The 13,960-nt window shown below is 40.7% G+C and overlaps 1 protein-coding gene across 10 annotated transcripts in view; it reads right to left on the minus strand.

Annotated features, from left to right (window-relative positions):
* The window catches only part of st3gal3b (ST3 beta-galactoside alpha-2,3-sialyltransferase 3b), a 52,038-nt gene that overhangs the window by 26,571 nt on the left and 11,507 nt on the right, over positions 1–13,960 (minus strand). For 7 of the 10 annotated variants that reach the window (XM_039601819.1, XM_031732351.2, XM_031732335.2 and 4 more), the window contains 5 exons: positions 12,587–12,734; positions 6,660–6,746; positions 6,105–6,146; positions 4,845–4,887; positions 3,521–3,613 (listed from right to left, as the gene is read on the minus strand). In XM_039601819.1, the coding sequence (XP_039457753.1) occupies positions 3,521–3,613; positions 4,845–4,887; positions 6,105–6,146; positions 6,660–6,746; positions 12,587–12,695 (374 nt within the window). In that variant the 5' untranslated portion in view covers positions 12,696–12,734. The remainder of the gene's footprint in view (positions 1–3,520; positions 3,614–4,844; positions 4,888–6,104; positions 6,147–6,659; positions 6,747–12,586; positions 12,735–13,960) is intronic. The other 3 variants (XM_031732378.2, XM_031732369.2, XM_031732387.2) reach the window with 3 other exon arrangements.

Here is a 13,960-nt window from a genome sequence, read left to right on the forward strand (position 1 = left end):
CTCCAGGGCTTAAATCACAGCTGACACATGGTGTTGTCTGAAACAACAGACTCATGTCACAATGTTCTAACGATCTGAAGCAAGACTGAATTAGAGTGGAGGACGTTGTTCTCAATGAATAGACATGATAAAACATAAAACCTGAAAATTCAGGGGTTACTGACGTCTTTTACCCACGACAGAATACAGAATTGAAATGGCTTCAGCAAAATGTCAGTCCCATTAGAAAATAAATTAGGCCTGATAGTCAAAAACACCCCAGTGGCCAATGTTTTTAATGGCCCATGACCCGCTACTTCCAGCATCGCCTCTTCCTTATCCTGTGTGGCTATAGAAGTGTGCGCATGTGTCTCTCTTTGATTAACTGCAGCTCTGATATCAAAAAGGAGTCATTTCCTCTTAGTAACGCCTGTGACCCTAGTGCTGGGTTATGTGCCACTTCTGCAAGTGTAGCTTCGGGATGGATGTGTGTTTTTATGACCCGCTGTCAAGCTCGAGGGATGCAAGGCAAGAGGAAAAAGGAGCGAGGAGCCGTTTGTGTTGTTTCTCCTCTGATGTTTACATGGATGGAGCTCTATGGATGTGTTGTTCTTTAACAAGCCACCTAACATTTTGTGTCAAACCTAAAAGCATGGTGACACCCCTACAGAAGAGACAAAGTTAAGGAGATTTATCAAACTGGTATACATCTTTAGGTAAATTCTGAAGAAATACAGAGATTACAGAGCGCTTGCCCATCTTCCCCAGAAGTAGACCACCAGCAATATAAGTGTTGCATCGTGCTGTCGTGCATCTGTCCAATAAACACACAGAGCTGTAAATTATTCCTCCTGCAGCCGAGAAACGGCATTCAAACTGTGGAAGCATGAAAAGACTCACAAGCTCGATCACACCTCTGTTTCTCAGCAGGACCCTTGAATACTTGTTCCCATAACATAACACTGCCACTGGTTGACAAGAAATATGTGGCCCATTGAGACACAATGACCAAACATGGCTGACATTATTGGGAGACCTTCCGGTTAAGCTTCAGCCTCTTCCAAGCACAGTAATCAGTCTTTGAAATCCTCATTATTCTCCAGCTTTAAAGCAGAGTGCGAGTGACTAGCGGTAGTTATGTATGGCTCTCTCTCCACCTCGACTCACCTCACCTGACAGGGGCGCGCACACTCAGAGACTTGTGTCCAGGCAAAACAAATGGAGATTCATTAAACCTGGGCCTTCTGAGGCCACATGGAGCTATAAATAACACGGGACCATTACAAGTCACTGAGCCCTGACCAACAGTCAGTCACTGACATCCTGACCAAGCACAGAGACAGGGGGCTGCTTGTTGTTAAATAAGTAGTGAGGGCTCCCAAAAACAGCCAACAGGCAGGGATGCATTGTGCTCATTTCCTTTGCTGGGTCCATCTCTCACAGGCAATATTTTCATAACCGTGCCACTTCGAGTTCACTGCCAACACTTGATTTAGGGCTCTAATACAAACAGTTTTGGGGGAAAGGAGAGGGTGAGGGGAGGGGCGTGAAATAAATTGGAGACTGCAGGGCAAGGAGCTTCAGAGAAGACAAACATGGAGGAAGCAGGAGATGATTAGATGGAGAGCCATAGGACCTCACTGCTAGAGGTTAAGTAGGTTTTCTTTAACTGTCGAACTGTCGGCCACACCTATTCACACAAACTGTTAACGAGAATATTTTAATGGATCTGTTTTTGCCTGGTAAACGTACAAAGCAGGCAGAAATAAAGAACGCTAACAGATAAGATGTTAAACAGCCGACTTCCCTTCCACACAGGAGACAATAAATCACGACCAAACACACACATGGCACAACTGTGTACATTCGGCTGTACACTTACACTCATTCATACAAATGAGCATACAGACAAACTTACACTAAGTGCAGCATTAATTGTGCTTATTGACCTGTGGTAGACTGGGTTGAAGGTGGTAGTAATCAGTGTTCTCCCAGGGGTTTTCTGTGTTGAACAGAACTTTGATCCGACACGTGCGGCTGATGAGAGGAAGTCGTTACCAGCGAGGACGTAGTTAAAACATAGCCTCTCATATAGGTAGAGGGCAGTTGCACAAAGTGCTTTGTCCATCTTATTAAAAAAAAAAAAAAAAGGGTAACAATTTACAGCCCACAGGGCAGCTGATGGTGTTATTTAGAGCATTTGATGCTACTGTAGGTCTTATACCTTTAATAGACCCAATTAAATACTACTACTTTTAATTTAAAAGTTGGAAAACAATGGCATTGCAAAGTGACAAGATACTACAACTGTTGAGTATGGGAATTGAGAGCTAGTCCCAAATTGTTCAGTCTAGTAGAATGGCATTTCTCTAGGCATGAACACTAGTGTGTCGCCTACTGCAAAACCAAAGTCAAACTCATACAAACCTTCACAGTGGCTGCCCATGATTATCAGGGACCACAACAGATTGCACCCTTGTGTCACTACCATTTTCATTTTCTCTACACTCCATTCTCTTAAATAAGGACAAAAACATACCACAAAAAATTAATCAAATGAATCCATGCATGGAGACGTTGATCTCTGGAGACCATCTCAGCTGTCACTGGGCGACAGACGGGGCCCACCTTGAACATGTCGCTAACACGCTCCCATCTAAAGCCAATTTGCAATCACAAATTAACATGCATGTTTTTGTACTGTGGGAAGAAAACCTGTGCGCCTGGAGGAAACCCCACACAGAGACAGAGAGAACATTTAGACTTCAAACATAAAAGTCCCAAATGACCAGAGGGTTCAAACCAACAAACTTCGTGCAATGCTAACCACTCTACCACCACATGCACACAAGCAGGATTCAATACTGAACAGGTAGATTAAAACTTGGTGCTTCGGGCGATACCTAAAGGAGGCTCAATGTATGGCTTTGCCCAATAGCTAGGTCAAGTAGTTACTTTAGTGCCACAGCCTATTATTTAGCAACATGAAAACTTCCCTTGCACAAGAATGCTAAAAGGACAATGTCCAATAGACTGAGCTGAAAAAGTGGAGACAGTGAAAAATCAAAAGAACCAATGACATCAAGAGGACTATTGGGGATTGTATGGACTGTGTAGGGTGGGTATTAGAGACCCCTTGATGAGTCAAGACAGGAAGCTGTTTGGTGGCGTTCACAGAACGCCTCTAAGGCTCTTTAACATGACAGAAGTGATGTGAGACCTTCTACTCAGGCGACAAAAGTTCTTTTGTGTAATGGGGGGATCACAAGGACACAGTTGAGGTTTTGTGGTGGGGAGAAGATGATAGAAACATGATTGAAACTGGGGAGACTGGATAGGAATGTAGGGGCTTCTCTGTTTCTGACTCAAAACCCTTAAGGCCTAGTTGGCTTGAGGAGTGACATCATGCAAGTTGGTATGCTTGAGTAAAAGCTTTTCTCTTGCTGACATCCAGTTAACATTATCTATCTGTTAAACTCCTGATTTTGCATTTAAAGTTAGTTCTTCACATGCAAAAAAAAGTCCAAAAGAAATGTCTCACTTAGGATAGATGGTGGCCATCTTAGCTGCTGCATATCCTGGCTTGCACGCTCCTTCGCTGAGGTTGCCGTACTTATATTCCAACTCCTGCGATCTGTACATTAAAAAGAAGAAAGCGAGAGGTTAATTAGACAAATCGTGATAACTGATTGCCAATTAAAATGACAAATTCAAAGCTTCAAAAACTGTGTTTGACAAACAATCTGCTGGAGAGATAGGGCTGTGGAATTAGCTGGGAACTCGGCAACAAGTCAGCATATCACCTGTGTGTGGCAAGACGAAGCAGAGAAGCCTTGTTTAAATAATCATGCTGGCAGCGGTAAAGCTTGAACCTCCCGATTACTACCAGGATCATTAATAATGTGATGTATGCTATGATTCTACTTCAAATAAACAACGGGAAAAGAGAGGGGGGCCCGTGTCTTTGCACTATGTGAGGTCCAAAAATCAAAGTTGGCTGGAGAAACTGTTTGACTGGGGCCTTCTTGCACATAATCTGAAGCTCATCTGTGCTAACAGACTTTATTTCAATCCTCTTCAATCACTTGCAGTAGAGTGGAATTAAAATCTCTGGGGTATTTCCATCAGTTTGCCTACCCCGCATTAAGATATGACCCAAGTCACAAAACTAATTACGAGCTACAAGATGAATTGCAATACAGTAAAGAAAGTGGCTGCATTACATGACGTGAACCCATGTGAATTCCACTGTAAAGCATGTGCTGACATTGTGGCTGCAGCGCATGTGGACCGATGTGATGTGATTCGTTCCTGTGCGGTAACGTAGGGCCACAGAAAAGGACCTTGCCATGGCGGTTTAGAGCCAACGTGTCAAACCAATTCAGGGAATTATACACACATCAACAAACACAGTGACACAATGACAGCTGCATAATGATCTATTGTAGCATGTTCTTACTCTGACAAACCACAGCCAGTCTAAACACAAAACACTAACTGACCTACATCTCAATTCACACTTGTTTCAAAAGTTATTACTCAGACCACCTATCGTATCTGTGCTCGTGTCACCATCTGTGTTTCCTACACTGTGTGTTTATTTAAAAAGAGGAGGGGGGAAAAAAAGAAATAAGGTTAGATTAATTGGCCAAACGTTTACATTTTCATGTTTCCCCATTGATCAAGCCTAACTGCAGTATTCTGTGATAACAGATGTAAAACACGGCTGAATTAATGGAGTCAAAGTCTAAAAGGGAATTCGGTTTTGGGAATCCATCATGTGTAATGTGGCAAACGATGATGGAGAATAGCTAAATGTGTTATAATGGATGACATAAGTGTTTACTAGAAAGAGATGTACTCACAATTTTGTGTCCAGCTGCAGCAGAAAGCCCTGCTTATCATACACTGGGGACAGAGATGGAAAAAGAAATGGAAATTATCCATCACCACAAGAGTCCATAAAACACTTTGCTTTAAGAAAAAACCCCAATAAGAAAACAGAACAACAACAACAAAAGTATGGCATCTTAATGTAGTCATCCAGCTATTCAACTAACAGCTCAGCAGCTGTAGTTGTAAACAACCTGTGCAGCTTTCACGGGGGAAACAATATGGCAGATGTAAACAAAAGCATTAGGGTCAAGGATTTGTGACAAACAAGCAAGGTTAGGGAGAAGCCAGCCAAAACAATCTGTTGAGTTTAAAATAAAAGTTAGAAAAACAAGTCAGAGATCACCTATGGGCAACCAAAGGGACAGCCAGTAGGTGCCTAGTGAAGCGTTGAGGTAGAAGAGAGAGAACACAGAAAACAAGGAGGAACATATTTAAGGTGAAATGGGAGCTTTGTTTCCATTGCAGGCCGACTCTTTGCAATAAAGCTGATTGGGTCTGCAAAATACTTGCTATGATCATTTCTGGCCAAAAACAAAAATAAATAAAAATCTATAACTACATTAGCATGGAGGAAATTAGGAATAGTGCAGCATTACTCCTGCAGTTGTGGATCTTGTCAAAGAGAAGCTGGATAATAAAAGATAGGGAAAATAAAGATGAAGAAAAAGGGTAATGGGAATGTCTGACGGTTTGAAAGGGAAGGATCCAAGCACTGCCCTGGAGGAAGGGAAATTAGCCTTAGCAGCCAAGACGGGTGACACATCTGTAGAGTAGCAGCCAGAGGGCAGAGTCAAAGCAACTTACTGCAGGTTCACACCCACTAAGTAAATCTTACATTTTCTAACCCTTTACAGTATAATCCACCAAAATTCATGCAGACCGTTTCACTGCTGTTTGTTACCGAACTGAGACAACAGAGGGCAGTGTTGTATTGTCCTTCATAAGAGAATGATGGCTGAGCACATGTTCATTTCCCCTGCAGTTGTTATGAGTGTTTCATTAATGTAACAAAGACACTTCTAAAAGCAAAGCGCTTTTTTTGGTAGGAATAGATCAAGACCGGAGAAAGCCAAACAAAAAGCTGTCTGACTTCTTTGGAAATGCCACTTGTTTCCCAACCTAACAGGGCTGTTGGTTCCCAGGGTTTTAAAAGCTGACTTTTTCTTTAAAATGGTATCTGGGACAACAATGATGGGTAAAAGTTTGGGCTGGTGGGGCTGCAGATGTACCTGAGCCTACTACTTGTCCCACGTTGTTGTCCATTTCCAACTCTGAAACAGAAAAGGGTCAGTTAGCACCTTTTTAAGTCATTCTGTCATGGCAGTATTGGACTTGAAAATAAAGCCAAGTGGAAATGTCAGGAGTTACGGAGTAAGAAAGAGGAGGGGTTAGTGGCTTTAATCCCAGTGGGCTGAATTATAACTGTGAATTCCAATCTTTATTCAAAAGTCAGAAAGCCCAGTGAAGTAGAAAATTAAAAGCAAGACTCCATTAGGTTATCTGACTGGTTGGACACTGGAACATTGAGAGAATGATGAATGAATAAGCACAAACGGTTTAAAACCGTTTTGAGACATAAAAAAAAGGGTTATGGAAAGCGATGTGAAGTTAGCAGATATTTATGTATATGTAAATCCCTGAACTACTCAACCGTTAAGAACAAAAAAAACACCAAAAAACCACCAAAAAAACAAAAACAAAAAAAGAGAGAGAGAGAGGAAAGAAAAAAAAAATGCTCCATAACTGTAACCCAGTATATGTGGGCCGAGTCCCAGTGCCTCTACCTGTAATTCTTTTCACTTCAGCACCTTTAGTCTGGGCTCTACTGTGGGCTCTAGTCTGGGCTAGAGTTGGCTCTTCTGCATCTTTGTCTGTAAACAAAAGGGGTTAAACTGAAATAAGATCAGGAGGATAAAGCTGTGGAAGCAACTATTAACCAAACAACCAATAAACGAGGTCCTAAATATATATTAAAAAATGCTTTTGCTTCAGCAAAAAAGACAACAGTGGCCACAAAGAAGAACAGATGCGCACAAACAAAAGGCAGCGACAGAAATGAAAGAAAATGGAAACATAACCCGATCCTTCAGTAGTGGCTTACACAGAATATAGATAAGAGTCACTTTAAAGTCTGAAGACCTTTAACAAGGTTTTCAACCACACAGATGTAAACTGCTGCGCAGAAATGTTTTCTTTTACAAAACAGGCTGTGTGCAACACGGAGCTGCTGCCCTCAACGACTGTTCAGACTCGCCAATGAGTGAATTTCAGGCTCTGTTCCGGCTGAAACTGTATAGGTGTATCACTATAGCGCTGAGACAAGAGAAGTCGATCTCTGAGGCTGAGAATCAAACCTGGGATATTTAGAGCATGCTCTTTGAGCTGCTGTTGACCTCGATGTTAATGAAGCACTGAAAGTGACAGAGAGGATCCCATGTTAAAATAAATATACCGGACTGCCTTTTGCCATCTGAACTGAAACGTTCAAACTCACAAAAATCACCTCTCTTCTCCATTCTGATGCTCAGTTTGAACTCTTCCTGACCACATCTACTACATATGTAGTGATTAATTTTATATTGAACAGGTGAGTGCATGGGTTTACAGATTTGTGAGCAAAGTTTAAAGAAATTCTTATGCCTCGGACAAACAAGAGGGTTAAATTCTAGACAGCATTTTCAATTCATCTAATTGAGTTTGGGCTTTGAGTAAGCTGGATTAAAAGCTGTGGCATGCTGGCTACCGCAATTACAGAGAAACTGTTAGCAGCTCAGCTGGTGCCGCACACATTCTTTTCTCACCCTACAGACGTTAATTTCAAGTGTGATTTAGCACCCCAAGGTGGTGTTCTTGTTACTAGCAAGGAACCCAATTATAAGTGACCCTGCTGTTGGTAAGACTGAAAACAAAGTTGGCTGTAAGAAGATTATCCATAAAACTGAGATAAGTTTATCATGAACACTCTTAAAGGGACAGTCTCTTTTGAATACCTGTTAGAAAACAGGTGGACAACTGAGGGTAAAATGTCATGCTGACCCTCTGCAGTCTGCATACTGACTACATTGAAGAATGGATGAGGTAATCTACATGGCGCAAAGCGCTTACTCCCATCTATATAGTAACAACTTCTTTGTCTTCTCAAGTGCTTTTAGGACTACTCAGCCACTGCTACTGAGAGAGAAATGTTAGGAAAATGTCAGTGAACGTGTCCACCATCTCATTTATTGCAGACTACTTGACAGATAGGTGTCAATGTGCGAGACAGGTTTGGCGATGTGCAGTACAGAATTTCCACAGGGGACTGATGTCTCTGTTTAGACGGTCAGTACAATGGCTGCCAATGGTACCCACAAGAATGCACTGATGATTGTGGAGTGGTTGGAACTGGGATGGATGTGTTGGTGATAGCTGTGCTCTTCCTTCTGAAGTCTACAGACCTGTGTCTATCCCGAGACAGGATCAGTAAAAATACCTGAGCAAATTATCATTTTCTAGCACTCAGCTGTGGTGAGTGCAGTGTACTTTGCGGTAGTCTGTAAGGGGAGCGGCATCAGAGCTAGTGGCTCCAACAGACTACATAAAGTGATTAGCAGAGCTGGATCCGTGATTGGCTGCAAACTGGACACTTTGAGGCTGTGGTGAAGAAGGAGTCATTGAATAACCTTTTATCCATCAGAGATAATCTGGGCACCCTCTGTGCATTTACTGGACAGGCAGCAATGTACCTCCTCTTACAGACTGAATCAACCCCACTGCTGCAAGGACAGATACAGCAGTTCTTTCAAACCACATGATATCACACTCTATAACACAATGTATCTGTCTGGGAGAGACACATCTGCCAAATAATAAAATATATATATATATATATATGTCATTTCAGCTGCTTCAACAAGAGAATTTCCCAAATACAGGATAGAGTATTTCATTTATTTAAAAAAATAAATAAAGGCATTGATTATTCCTGCACTGGGAAAAGTCGAGTCACTGTTTTATACTTTCAGCACAAATGGGAATCAATAACAACAGCTGCACTGTGATTAGCTAGACTAACAAAATAAGTCATTAAATAGAGGGCTTGAGGGTAAGAGAAAGTTTGGCCAAATAAGTACTTAATATGTCTGACCATACACACATCAGTGCTTCCTTGGGTAACACATCAATACAATGGCCTGTGAATGTACTTCTTCATTTGAGGTTTTCCTCTTAAGTTGAATGCGATAGTTCAAGGCAACTAATGAGCCAAACTCTGGCTTCTATTTATGCTCACCGAGAGCATAATTAGATACGATTGATAAGCAGGTACATTTAGCACTTTCAAAAAACATGACATAAACCAAAGACATATTGAAGACACGTTGACGTGGCATGAACAGAAGGGTCCAAGATGGCGTCAAAAAAAAATTACCACAGGAAATGTTACCTCGCTTAAACAGCAAAAACAAAACAAGCGTGCAAGCGTGTGTGTGTGTGTGTGGGGGGGCTCAGGATAACAAGGTGATAAAGCTATGGTTACTGGCTCTGAAGGTGACGCACAAGTTAACAGATCCATGTGTACAAAAGTACCAACTAATGAGCTACTTTATGAACATAAGTATTGCTGCACGCCATCATTAACCTTTGTGCAGTTATTGAGTATTACAGATTATTTTACTTCATAATCGCTAGATGTGCTATCACTGCCATTTTACTGTTTTATAACCATTAATATAAAATCCCAACATGGAACATGTAAGCCTAGCACTTGCTGACATATACAAAACAAAGAGTTTGGAAGTAGGCCCGCTGTTTGATATGGGTTTGTTTTGTTTTTTTGTTCTTTACTTTGTCTGGAATTGGAACTGGCAGAATACAGCTAAAAATGCTTGCACATTATTATGTAACAGAATATTTAGGTATAATACAGTAAGACCCCACCATCTCTTGCCATTGGGGTTGTGATACTGACAGTCTTATCAGAAAACTACAACCTTTTCATTTCCTTCCTGGTTTCAGCTAGACCTCAGCGATTTTCCAGTCTTACTGATCACACAAAGCACACAACATACATTCATACAGTCCTTTTTAATATGTTTATTAAGCCTTTAATGTTTCTGTATTCTTCTAATATACAAATAACATTTCTAATATTTCTCATATTGTATTTTGTCTCCTGGTTTGTCAGATGTGGTGCTCTCTTTGCCAATCCACCCTTCTGCTTGTGATTGCCTATATGCTACAAAACAGAGCCTTTTTTTATGTGACTGCATGCATAACTAGGTAGAACAGCTCTGTCCTGACTTACTGAGTTAAATACACCATCATGTGACCACTTAGGGATTGCGCATGCTTGGATAAGTGAAACCAGACAAGGAAAATCGTTCCCTGGTATATGAACTTCAATTCTCAGGACAGGCCCAACCTCAGCTGAAGAAGCGTGTGAAAATACCAACTACAAACCATCTCACAATAGAATCACATGAGCTGACATAAAGAGCAATTGAGTACAATGATCACACACCCATGTTCAAACCCAGCTTTCACTTCAATCCCATGGTCGAAACAGCGGAGGCAAACTGGTAAAAGAACCAATTCTTAATAAATGTAAACAAATGTAACCGATCAAATTTCCCATTACTTCCCAGCTGAAATCGCAAGAAGAGTGCACAGCAGTGCCACCAGTCAGTGAATGCATGACAGCAAAAAAAAAAAAAAAAAAGTACCATGATGGTATTAATGTTGTTTATAATCAAAGCACAAGTCTCCATACAGCACTTGCCCTTGTGGCACTAAGTCCTGCACTGTAAGACAATAATGGTGAAGAGAGATCACTCAGATATGATCCTCTCTTGACAGCACAGCTTAGCTGAGCAGGCCAGAGGGCGGGATGGACAATCCACGTGTTCTTCTTTCCCCTTTGACCCTCTTTAAGCCAAACATCTGTTACCACAACAGTACGGAAAGCCAATATTTCCCCCTGCAATCTTCTTTTGGTGTGCTGCTGAAGTCTGTTCACTCTCTTCACATCATGCACCCTTATATGTAACCTATTAAAAGACACTGGTGCTGTATAATTTCAAACCCACAAAGATAAACTGTACAAAGCTGAACGCCTTTGTATTTCACACTTTAAGATGATGAATGCTGATGTTGAATTTCAAGAAAATGTGAGCTGTTGCAACAGAACACAAGAGCCTGGTTTAAAAAGAAGAAGAAGAAGAAGAAGAAAGCACTGTGACAACCAGGACCATTGACTGATCACGTGTTCTGTCAGTAATGCAACACACGAGAAATGAGTTTTTTATTTTTATTTAAAGTTATTACTTTAAAGTCATATTTGGACTCAGAGAGTTAGCCACAGTCATGTGGCAACTGGACAGAGGGGCCAAACAAGGTTAAGTTTTAAATAAATTCAGACAAAAAAAAAAGTCACGGTTGTATCGTCAATAATTCACGGACAGTAGATTGGAGAAGACACTGATAGTGTGAGTGCTGAGTGATCCAAGAACAAACAAGGCTGAGTTAAAACAATGAGGACAAGGCAAGAAATTAGGTCATAATGTATGAGAAATGCGAACACAACCTATGCATGGTTTCCTACTGAAACACTTTCCTTTAGAATCAGTATAAAAACAAATTTAGCTGCAAATTTTAGCTGGCTAAAAACAAAAACCTCTCCTTCTGCTTGCACACATCTAGTGCATAGAATTCTTTCAGGAAGAAAATCTCTACTAACAGAAGTGGCACAAAAGTCAGGGGAAAAGCTCTCTAGGTGGGCAATTCTGGGGAATGGTGATACGTTTTGGGGTTTTTTAAAGGACGAAGGAAATAAAAAGATTATTCTCACTTCTGCTACAGAGTTTTTAATTAGTTAAATAAAGAGCTGTAGACTAACTGGCAAAACCTTACACTTGTGGTTTCTCTGTCAAAACACTGCACACTGGGAAACCTTTCTTCAGAAAACTTCCAACTTTCTCCCAGAAATCTTCTAGCCCCCTCTACTGGACACAAACAGCTGTTTTTTTGGAGAGGCCAGGGGGCTTTATAAGTTGGTTGTTAAGCACTGAGCCAAACAGAAAACGGGGTTTCATTATTACTTCTCTAAATATAACATTCAATTTACAAATACCTACTCATGACCAAGACCCAGCAGATGTGCTCTCTGTCTACATTAATGTGTGCCTGGAGAAACAGATTTTCAGTTTTGGTGGCAGGTGCAGTCGCACTATGAAACTAACTGCCACTTCTTCGTCATGTCAAAAGCATAAAGGAAAAGGGAGGAGGCTACTCGATCAGTTTTTTTTTTTTTTTTTGGGGTTGGTTTTTTTAAACTGTAGTCTAGGTAGATGGGCTGATTTCCATTTGAGAGACAACCCACATGGGTGTATCCACTGCTTTTGTCCTTGATGTACAAGCAGATCTAATCAAACTGTGCCCTCAACATTCAGTGTTCTTCTGAAGTAAATGAAAAACTGAATTTCACATCCGAGACACACATGTTATGAGACATAAACACAAAGCTTGGCCTTCTGCCTATCAAATAAATAACAAAACAAAAATAGGCGTGCAAGTAGCTGACAGTGAGGGCAGTGAAGCAGACAGAAAAACAGATTAAAAAAAAGACTTGCTCTCTCTAAAAACAGATAAAACATGCAATGTTTCAAACAGCTATGACAGATGGACGATGAGGTGATGGAATAAATGTAACAGTCATACTGGAAATGTCACTTACGAGACTTCTGTCCCCACATGGGTAGATGCAGCTTCCCGGAGGAGTAGTAAATAAAGCCCAGGACCAGCATGGGGCACAGGATGAACAGCAGCTTGTGTGCAGGCTTCATTGTCTTCAGTCATTTACATGGCACTATTCAGGTCATCACCTGGAATGACAGGAGGAGAGTGGAATAAAAACTGATAAAAACAAAACACAGTGATTAGAGGGGAAGGAAAAGGAGTCATAGCAAAAGATAGGTTGGCAAGAAAGGCAAGGGGGAAAAAAAAAGTATAAAAATGCTTTTTTACGTCAAATGTGTGGGATGAAAGGTAGTTTTATCAAGACAGATCTTAGATTTTTCATTTAACTCTACAGAGGTGTGATCGTTGATCTCTTCCCTTGGTTACAACAGGAAAATAAAGTCACTAAAAATAAATGAAAACATAGATATGAGCAGTTTTCTTGTTATTCATGCACTGAACCTTGACAAGAAGTCCAAATGCAAGAAATTACAGTAACCGAAGCCATTCTTTTTTAGGGCACGTGTCTTTAAGACATGACAACAGCAATACTGAAATGTGTCAGCATCAGTCGCAAATTGCCTCACTTCTTCTATAATAATCTTCTTCTATAGTTCAACAGGAAATCCCACGCCCTGTGTTCATGGTTTGACACCTGCAGAGCACTCATGATCTGTGCGCTCTCTTTAAAAAGAGCACAAACTAAGTTACTGCTGTATTTAGTCACGGTTATAGCTCGGTTAACAGTGATCTACTTGCCTCAGGCAAACAAACGTGAACCAGCAAGCCATAATGCAGTGAATTATGCAGTCTAGAGGTTACCTGGCAGAAGACAAAACAACCCAGTCAGTCTGTGTGACCTTGTCCCTGCTTGGAAAAAACTGCTAAATAGAGGCCGGCTGCCTCACGAACTCTTTCAACCACTAACACCGTCTACAGATTTCAGTTTGGTCTTTAAATATATATATATATATATATATATATATATATATATATATATATATATATATATATATATATATATATGTGTGTGTGTGTGTGTGTGTGTATATGTATATATGTATGTGTGTGTGTGTGTGTGTGTGTGTGTGTGTGTGTGTGTATAAAATAAAAAAAATATGAGGAGACCCTGCTAAAACAGCATGATGCAGAAATTCTCAGACCTGAAATGTTCCAAAATATTGATATCAAATATCAAGTGGACTATCTCTGATCCTGGAAATTGAAGGCAAACTGAAGTGAAGGACTCAACAGCTTTAGCACAGGGAAGTGTCGAAACACATCTGAGCTCAGATAAGACTAATGCCTGCCTTGTTAAAGGGTCAGACACTTTAACAAAAGTTAATAATCTGCATGACCCAACAGATATTGT

The sequence above is a fragment of the Oreochromis aureus genome, linkage group 18 (assembly GCF_013358895.1).
Source record: "Oreochromis aureus strain Israel breed Guangdong linkage group 18, ZZ_aureus, whole genome shotgun sequence".
Lineage (NCBI taxonomy): Eukaryota > Metazoa > Chordata > Actinopteri > Cichliformes > Cichlidae > Oreochromis > Oreochromis aureus.